We start from the raw sequence: 9,643 nt of genomic DNA on the forward strand, positions 1-9,643 counted from the left end.
AGATATCGCTGCGGCGCATCTTTTTCATAACTATTCTTTTCTCTAATTCGTTACGATTTAAGAGGAGTTTCAAATTTACTAAATCGCGAAATTCTGTTTTTTGATTTTTTTTTTTTCAAATTTTCGATACTATTTCCGCTCTAGTTTTTGAACCGTTTGTCGAAACGAAGCGTGTGATACACCGTTGGAAAGCTACGGGCGAGGCGCAAGTTTCATATGTTGAAATATTTTTGAGATTTCTTATGGTTTTTAGTTAATTTTGAAAATCATGCGGCGGACGACGAGTGGCATCGGCTGTTTTTCGCGAAATTTTTACAAACCGGTTGTCAAAATGATTCAAACGATATGCCGTTGGAAAGATATCGACGAGATGCAACTTTTTCATGTGGAGAACCCTCTCTAATCCTTACGATTTAAGAGCAGTTTTAAATTTATCGAAAAGCGGACACTCTGTTTTCCGCAAGACCAAAATCATCTTGTGTACTTCATCGAACAAAAGAACGCACTACTTCAAACGAAAAACCGCACTGCAGCAGGCAGTTAAGTGAACTTCATGATTTCTTTTTGTCGGACATAAACTTTCTCGCAAAAGTTTTCGTTGTCTTTTTTTCAACTTTCTTTTATGAACGAGAGTGGACCGCAAAGACAAGGGCAAGTGAGCCGCGGCATATATCAAAGTGAACCGCATTAGCATCTTGTTGTTTTGCTATTTTTTTTGCATTTGCATGTTGGGGCAAGTGAACAGCATCACTCTCAAAAGTGAACCACATCCGAGGACCAAACACACTGCAAGCGTAGATGTAATCGACTCAACACACGAAACAAATTGCACTTCATACAGAGGGGTAATAAGCTGCTACACAAATTGCACACGCTCACGTCTCCTTACTCTTACAAAGTGCATTATTAAAAGAAGTGAACCTTTCATGGGAATTTTTTTCTCTTTTTTTTTTTTACAAAGTGAACCACCTAGATGAACTCAACGAACACGCACAATGATGGAAGGACAAGGCGAGCGAACAACAAAGCCTTGCGAGCAACTGCATTCAATGTTTTTTTCCTCACATTCTGGAGGAAACAAAACAAAATAAAATAAATCCCATTCTCCCCTAGTAGAAAGAAAACAAAAGGACAAAAATGCGAGCGGCCTGCATCTCCCCTCAAAATAGAACAAACTTGTAGTGAGCCTCCCGGATGGGAGTAGTTAAACGCAAAGGCAAACTGTTGTTGGTGTGCGGTCGTCTCCGCCAAGTCACAAACCGCAATACCTCACTAATGAACCGCACACCATACCTCAGCAAACTTCAATTATGGGCCTTCGTCGAGTGGCATGGACCGAGCGGTTTGGAATGAACTGTAGTAAGTGCTCACAACAACGCAATATCATCAGCTCTCAAAAAAGCAAATACAATATTATCAACGAAGAGCGAGCAAGAGGGTGGTTTGGCCATGAACTATTTAATGCATTCGCATGCCCAGCCCATGGCTCCACCAGTCCATTTTTTCTTTTGAGAAACTCCACAAGTCCAAGTGGCTAGCAGCCTAGCGGTGCATGCACGTAACTTCTATATGGGCTTGGGTTCCGCATCCTTGTGAGACTAAGCAAAGTACCAATCGTGTTATCTTCAGTCTAAACTCCCATCCCTTTCTCAGGTGACAACACTACACGGTCCAAAGAACTCCTTGTATTATTACCTCTTTCTGGAAGCAAGATGCAATCGGTTCCATTGTTGCCAGTCTAGCTGTAGAGAATATAGGCAACAAAATGATGGACGATGGCGTTAACAGAGTATGCGAGCATCAAATCTGACAAAACTAAAGATGGTAAATTGGAGCAAGGAAAGAAATAGGGGAGATGTCCAAGGAGCAGACCGTAGACCAAGCTTTTGTTGTTGCAAATTGTCCGGCCATGAGCACCGAGCTGCACCACTTTGATGGAGGCGTGACCGTGTACTGCTTGCCCGCACTGCCAAAACCGCGTGTGATGGGATAGTGAACACTCCCATCAACTTCTCAGGTGAAAACACTACCCGGTCTGAAGAACTTGTATTATTACCTCTTTCCGGCAACAAGATGCAATCGGTTCCATAATTTCTAGTCTAGCTATAGAAAACATAGGCATAATTTTTTTGGATGATGGCGTTAACATAGTATGTTAGCATTAAATCTGACCAAACTGAAGATAGTAATTCAGGCAAGGAACAAAACAGGGGAGATGTCCAAGGAGCTTACCGGAGACCAAGCTTTTGCTGCCGTAGTTGCTGAATACATTTGATAACTACCGGAGACAGAAGCATCGGGTGTGGCCGTGTACTACTTGCCCGTGCCAAAGGAACCGCGTGCAATGAGCTAGCGAGCTGCATGTTTAAACCCATCTTTAGAACTTCTTAATCTCCAGATAACCAAAAGCCATCAATTAGTATTACTTTGTATAGACATATACTAAAAAAGTGTCAATGTCATCAACTAACAGACATATATCTCATTTTTTCACATCACAAAATCATCTGAGGTTTTATCTTCCTGAGATCTTCCCAAAAGAGCCCTCGCTCTCCGCCTAGCCCTCGCTCGCTCCGCCGCTCCGCGCCAACGGCCACTCCGGCCCCGGCGCCCACCAACCTCGGGGGCCGCCGCTCCGGCTCCTCCACCCACGCCCCCATGGGCTCCCCGTCCCCCTCCACCGGCCGTGGCCGCGAGCTCCGCTGGCTTGACTCCAGCCCTTTCCCGTCGCCTGCCAGATCTGGACTCCCCGGCCACTTCAGCTCCTACCGCGCGACCCTCTGCGCCAAGCCCCTCGCATCTTCCGAGGGCGGCTCGCCGCCGATGGCGCGTCCTGGCATCCGGTCCGAGATCTGCCGTGTCACCGCCGGGGGCGACGCCGCCCCCTCCGACGAGCCGTGGGAAGAGGCCCGCGGTCGCAAGCGGCCGCGCCGACGTTCGCCGCGGCGCTGTCGCGTGAACCCCTCCTCTGGGCGGCGCCCCCGCCCGCCGCCGTCCTCCCCTAGAGAGTGCCCTCGCTGCTACAGCACGAGCCACCCCGCGCTCGGAGTGCCGGCGCGCCATTTGCTGCCGCCGCTGCCGCTTCCCCGGCCATGTTGCGCGTGACTGCACCGCTCCCCGCTCCCCGGCTTCCTCCGCCGAGCCACCCTTCAAGCGCCACCGGGAATCGCCACCGCGCCTCGGTGCGGCATCCCCCGCTCGCTCGGGCTCGAGTGTAGCCGGCCCAAGCCACCCCGTGTCTTCCGGGTGTGGGGGCCGGTCCTCGTCCCCGCCTCTGCCGCCCTCGCCTTCCGCCTCCTCCCCCGACGGCACCTCCGCCACGTCCAGCACGACGCCGGTCCTCCTCTCGGGCCACCCGGCCCTCTGCCCCGCGGCCGCGCTGTGCTACCTCCCCCGCATGCCGCGTCTCATCGCTGCCGAGAACGAGCTCGCTGAACGCGCACTCGTGGCCACCCTTGCCGGCAACCGCTCGGGTATCCCGCGTGAGGAGGTGGCCGCCCTGCTGCGCACCAAGTGAGGTCTTACCGATGATGAGTTCTCCGTCATCTGCCATGGGCGCGACGAGTTCCTCCTCAAGTTCTCCACCGCCGATGCGCGCGCCAGGGTGGGGCTGCGCCCGCCACAATCCCCGCGCTTTCGCCTCATCATCCACCCTTGGAGCCGCGCCGCCGGCTGCGAGCCCGTCCAGCTGCGCTTCCGCGTCAAGGTCGAAATCACTGGGATGCCTGACCAAGCGTGGCACCGCTCCGCCGTGGAGACCTTGCTCGCCCCGTACCTCGACATTGAGCACCTGCACCCCGCCACCCGCGACGGCTCGGACATGTATAAGTTCAAGTTCTCTGCTTGGACCGCCAACCCCGATGCCATCCCCCGCTTCGCCGACCTTCTTCTCCCAGAGCCCGACGCTGTTGAGGCGGATGCAGATCCTGACCGCGCGGAGCGGTTCGTTCTCCACACGCTGCGCAAGCCGGTTCAGATCTTCGTCACGCTCTCCGAGGACTTCCGCCTCCCGGCCCCTGCGCCTGCGCATGGCCCGGCGCGCGCCCCGGACAGCTCTGGCGACAATGACGGGGCAGCCTCTCGCCAGCCCTCCCCCCTCTCCCCTGCTTGGCCGCAGCGCCACTCCTTCCCACGGCGTCCGGTGCCACCGACCCGCGGGGGCCCGGGTCCGGCCGAGCACGCCGACCACCGCTGAACGCGCCCTCCGTTCTGTGGCTGGCAGGGGATCCTTTGGGGCCCACCCGCCCACTGTTCCACCGCTGTCTGCTGGGCCACCCATCGCCCAAGGGGTCTCTGGGATGCACGCCCGGGCCAGCCACGCTGGGCCCTCGTCATCTCCGGGCCCCGCCTCACCTGCTCTGTTGACACGGTCGCCGCACCAGGACAAATCCCTGCTGCGCCAAGACAGCGGCTCCCCTCGATCTCCCCCGCACCCTGACTGCGGGAACCAATCACCGCTCGGCTCCCACCCCGGTCCATGCCTCGGATCCCCTACGGGCCCTGTCGCGGCCAATCCCGACACACCCGACCGCGCAGCTGTCACGGATGGGCCACCTGAGCAGCACTGCGCCAATTCCAGCCCGCTCGCCTGTGGCCGATCTGTCCCTGCGGGCCCGACGACTGCTCCCAACAATGTGGTGGTCACGGAACCAATCAGCGTCCACGACGCGGATCCTGCCCCCCAATCATGTCGTGCCCTAATCATTGCTCCCCCCACCGCTTGCTCCCTCGTGCCCTCCTGCTCCACGGCTGTGGGCCCCGGCCCTATCACTGCACCATGCTCCACCAACGGTGGCGATCCCGATCGTGTGGCTGAGGAGGCCCTGGAATGGTTCGCGTCCTCCGTCCAGTGCGCGCCGACCCCTATCCTTCCACTGCCTGCTCCTCGCCGCCGACGCCGTGAAGTTCCTCTAGATTTCACCCCACACAGGAGCGACTGCATCGCCAAGGCCAACCGCGGCTACAATTCCGAAATGAAGGCCAAACGCGTCCTCCTTCGACGCCTTGGGCTACTACACGACGACGAGCCCCTCTCCGGCGCAGTTCTGGACAGATACGCGCGCATGTTTGACAAGCCCCTGGTCGCCGACACAATCGCCACGCTTGCCGACTACCACAGTTGGAGGGTGCCGCCCAGCTCCTCTTCACCTCCGGCCACCACGGCGCTGTTGATCGCCGAGGCTTAGCCGTGCCCTGCGCCGTTCCTCTCGGAGCCCCCAACCAGTTGCTGATGGATTACACCCAACGTGCTATTTTTTGGAACGTCAGGGGTCTGAACTGCCCTGCTAAATGTTCGGCCGTGCGCTCCGTTATTTCCTTGCCACCCCCTCAATTGCATGCTTGCAAGAAACGAAGCTTTCTACCGTCTCGTCGTCCATTGTCACCGAATCTTGTGGGCAGGCCTTCCGCAACTTCCTCTTTCTCCCGTCCACAGAAACCCGAGGCGGCATCCTCCTCGCATGGCAGGACGACCTCGTGTCCATCGCGCATCCCACGATTGGCACACATTTCATCAATGCTCTCATCTCCCCTCTAGATGGTAGCCCGCACTGGTGGATCACCGGCGTCTATGGACCCAACGACGAGACCGCCAAAATAGAGTTCCTCTCAGATCTTCATGACACGCGCTCCACTTGCAATGGCCCGTGGCTCATAGGGGGCGACTTCAACATGATCATATCCCCTGATGACAAGAACAACGGAAACCTACACCGTGCTTCCATGCGACGCTTCCGGTGCTTCATCGCCGACGAGGAGCTCCATGACATCTATCTCCACGGCCGGAGATACACATGGTCAAACGAGCGTGACGCCCCGACGCTTGAGCTCATCGACAGGGTCCTTTGCAGTGCGGGTTGGGAGGTCAACCACCCAAGCTGTATGTTGCGCTGCCTATCCTCCGCGGCTAGCGATCACGCGCCCCTCATCCTCGATTCTATGCCGCGTTCTGCCGGACACAGACGGTTCCACTTTGAGAGGTTCTGGCCCAAGCTTCAGGGCTACCACGATGCCGTCGCTGAGGCGTGGGCCTCCGCTGCTGACGAGCCGGACCCTTTTCGACGCATCTATGCTCGCATGCGGGCCACCGCCAAGCACCTCCAGCGTTGGAGCGCCAAGACTGTCGGCAACATCTCCCTCCAGCTCGCCGTCGCCCGTGAGCTCATCGCCCGGTTCGACGCAGCACAAGACTTCCGGCAGCTCTCGACGGCCGAGACGTGGCTCCGCTGCCAACTCAAGGCGTCCTACATCGGCCTCGCATCGCTCGATCGATCCATCGCCAGGCAGCGCGCGTGGTTCAACTACCTCAAAGGCGGCGACACAAACCCGGCCTTCTTCCGTCTCCATGCAGCGCAGCGCTCCAAAAAGAACATGATCCTGCAGCTCAAGGTGGGCGACGCCACTATCTCCGGGCAGGCTACCATCACGGAGGCCGCGCACACACACTTTTCTGACATCCTCGGCTCCGCCCGGGAGAGGCTCTCCTCCATCGACCTGGACAGCCTCGACCCGCGCACGTTCGACTTGCAACAACTTGACACCCCGTTCTCTGAGCACGAAATTTGGGAGGCCATCAAGTGCATGCCCAAGGGGAGAGCGCCGGGACCAGACGGGTTCACCTCCGAGTTCCTTTGCGCGTCTTGGCCCACGATCAAGGCGGACTTCGTGGACGCGTTCAACAAGCTCTACAATCTCAATGGTCATCGCTTCCAGCGGCTCAACGAGGCGCTTATTACCTTGCTGCCCAAGAAACCGGACGCCACCACGCTCGCGGATTTCCGTCCCATAAGCCTGATCCATCTGTTCGCCAAGCTTTTCGCCAAAGTGCTCTCCCTTTGTCTTGCACCCAGGCTCGGCGACATGGTCTCCACCAACCAAAGCGCGTTCATCGTGGGCAGATGCATTCACGATAATTTCCTGCTCGTCCAGCAAACGGCGCGGCAACTCCACAACCTCAAGCAGCCGCGCGTCATGCTCAAGCTCGACATTGTCCGCATGTTCGACTTGGTCTTCTGGGCCTTCCTGCTGGACACCCTCCGCCACCTTGGCTTCGGTCGGTGATGGCGCGAATGGGTTTGCATCCTCCTTGGCACGGCGAGCACGTGCACCCTCGTCAACGGCACCCCAGGGCCGCCAATCCTCCATATGTGCGGTTTTGGGCAGGGGGACCCCCTCTCCCCCATGCTATTCGTCTTGGTGATCGACACCCTCAACAACTTGATCTGCCGTGCCGTCACTGGAGGCGTGCTTCAACGCCTTACCTCGCGCCACATGGCCTCGAGTATCTCACTCTATGCCGACGACGTGGTCGTCTTCTGCCAGCCTGACAAACAAGACCTCTCGGCCGTCCGCCGGCTGCTCACCCTCTTCGGCAATGAGTCTGGGATGTACACCAACTTCAACAAGTGTGCGGCCTCCCCGATTCGGTGCACGCCTAAGGAACGTCTCGCAATCGCATCCCACTTGCATGCCCCATCAAAGAGTTCCCCACTACATACCTCGGCCTCCCGCTCTCCATCCACAAGGTCAGCACCGCTACGCTGCAACCGATCATCATCAAGCTCGAGCACAGGTTCTCCCCCTGGTGGGCATCTATGATGTCGCGTGGTGACCGCGTGGCGCTCTGTCGCCACGTGCTCGCGGCAATGCCGGTGCACACGCTCCTCGCTTTGGCCATCAACCCGACTGTCCTCAAGCAGATCAACCGCCTCCTCCGCTGCTTCCTTTGGCACGGACGCAAAGATGCAAGTAGCGGCCACTGCCTCGTCAACTGGCGCCGCGTCTGCCGTCCCATCGCCCTGGGTGGCCTGGGCCTACCGGACTTCCACCTTGCGGGCGTCGCTCTGCGCACCCGATGGCTATGGCTACAAAAGACGGACCCATCGCGCCCATGGCAGCACGTACACATCCCCCATGCCTCTGAGGTTCAAGCTATCTTCCGGGCCTCCACTAGCTGGCGCATTGGCGATGGGCGCAACTGCAAGTTCTGGGAGGATCACTGGCTCGATGGCCAGTGCATCTCCGACATCGCGCCATTGGTCCACGGCAGGGTCTCCAAGTGGCGCTGCAAGTCTCTTTCCGTGTGGGATGGGTTGCACAAGCGCGCCTGGATCGCGGACATCCATGGGGCGCTGGGCATCGAGATGGCCACATAGTACGTCACCCTCTAGCGTCGCCTGCGCCTTGTGACGCTCTCCGACGAGCCAGACAGGCTCTCCTGGCGCTGGACTAGCTCCGGCTCCTACTCCGCGAGCTCCTGCTACCAAGCCATGTTCTCTGGATCCATTGAAGACCCGCACTGGCGTCTCACCTGGTGTACCTGGGCTCCACTATGCATCAAGCTATTCATTTGGCTTGCCCTGCTAGGCCGCTGCTGGACGACTGATCGCCTCGCGCGCCACGACCTGCCTCATGAGCCCCAATGCCTGCTCTGTGATCAAGAGCCCGAGACCATGCAGCACTTGCTCGCAGGCTGCTCCTTCTCCCGCCAGGTTTGGCACAAGGTACTCTCCTGGTGTCGATCCACAGCCACGATCCCGAGCCGCGACGATGAATATGCCAACTGGCTCGCCGCTGCCATCGCCGACTCTCTGCGCTGTCTTCGACGCGGGCTCGCCTCCATCACCATCTTCACTGCCTGGTGGCTCTGGAAACACCGCAACGGTTGCGCCTTCGACGGTGATCGACCCTCAGTTTGCCGCGCCATCAACGAGATCAGAGATGAGGCAAGGCTACGGGCACGCGCGGGTGCCACGCACTTGGCGCAGATCATCCCGAAGACATAGAATTCGGCTAGCAATGGTGGCCGAAGCACCACCTCTGCTTGCGTCCAAGCTATCCTACCATACCATCCCTGTGTACATGTTGGCTAGCCTCTCCCCTTGTAATCCTTGGGAAACCTTGTATGAACTCTCTCTACCTATCAATGCAATGATACGCAAGCCTTTTGTAACGCCCCGAGACCGATGTGCCAGGTGTCTTCCAGTTATTTGCCATCGTTGCCATGTCATTTGCTTGCGTGTTGCATCTTGTCATGTCATCATGTGCATTGCATCATCATGTTTTTGAAACTTGCATCCGTCCCGATCTCCTCGTTTCGTCTGTTGCCCGTTCTGAGCCCACACACACTTGCACGCGCCCGCGGCATGTCCGAGATAGTATTTTATAAGTGGCCGGAAAATGTTCTTGGAATGGGATGAGAGTTGGCGTGCAGTCTTATTTTAGAGTAGGTAGGCCGCCTGCCAAGTTTCATCGCATTAGGAGTCTGTTTGATGCCCCAATGGATAACTATAGCGACATTATAGTTGGTCAAACGTCGGACGTTTTCGGTCTCCGGAAACAGTCGCTGGGCCTCTCTCTCTTCTCTTCTCTCAGCTCCAGCCCTTCTGCACAGCACAAAAGTTCCAACCGACCCCTCATGTGCGCGTCCGAAACTTCCCCGGACCCGACCCGGACTGTCGCCACCATTGTGTCCGGATCATCCCCAAACGTCTACAAAACGTCACTGTTTTATTATTTGGACTCCCTAGCCTATTCTTTCTGAACCGTCCAATTTTGATCGGATGATCCAAACTCCCTCTTTTCCTTATATTTATAGCCCAACCTCACCTAATCTAGCCTAACCCTAAAACATAGGAGGTTTGTC

General features: G+C 57.2%; 1 protein-coding gene across 1 annotated transcript; it reads left to right on the forward strand.

Annotated features, from left to right (window-relative positions):
• Positions 1–8,267: 8,267 nt before the first annotated feature.
• LOC147976026 (uncharacterized) lies at positions 8,268–8,783 on the forward strand. The gene has a single exon (XM_087520689.1). The coding sequence runs from the start codon at positions 8,268–8,270 to the stop codon at positions 8,781–8,783; it is 516 nt and encodes a 171-aa protein (XP_087376815.1).
• The last annotated feature ends 860 nt before the right edge of the window (positions 8,784–9,643 follow it).

The sequence above is a fragment of the Triticum urartu genome, chromosome 4A (genome assembly GCF_056163025.1).
Source record: "Triticum urartu cultivar PI428250 chromosome 4A, HENAU_Tu73, whole genome shotgun sequence".
Taxonomy (NCBI): Eukaryota; Viridiplantae; Streptophyta; class Magnoliopsida; order Poales; family Poaceae; genus Triticum; species Triticum urartu.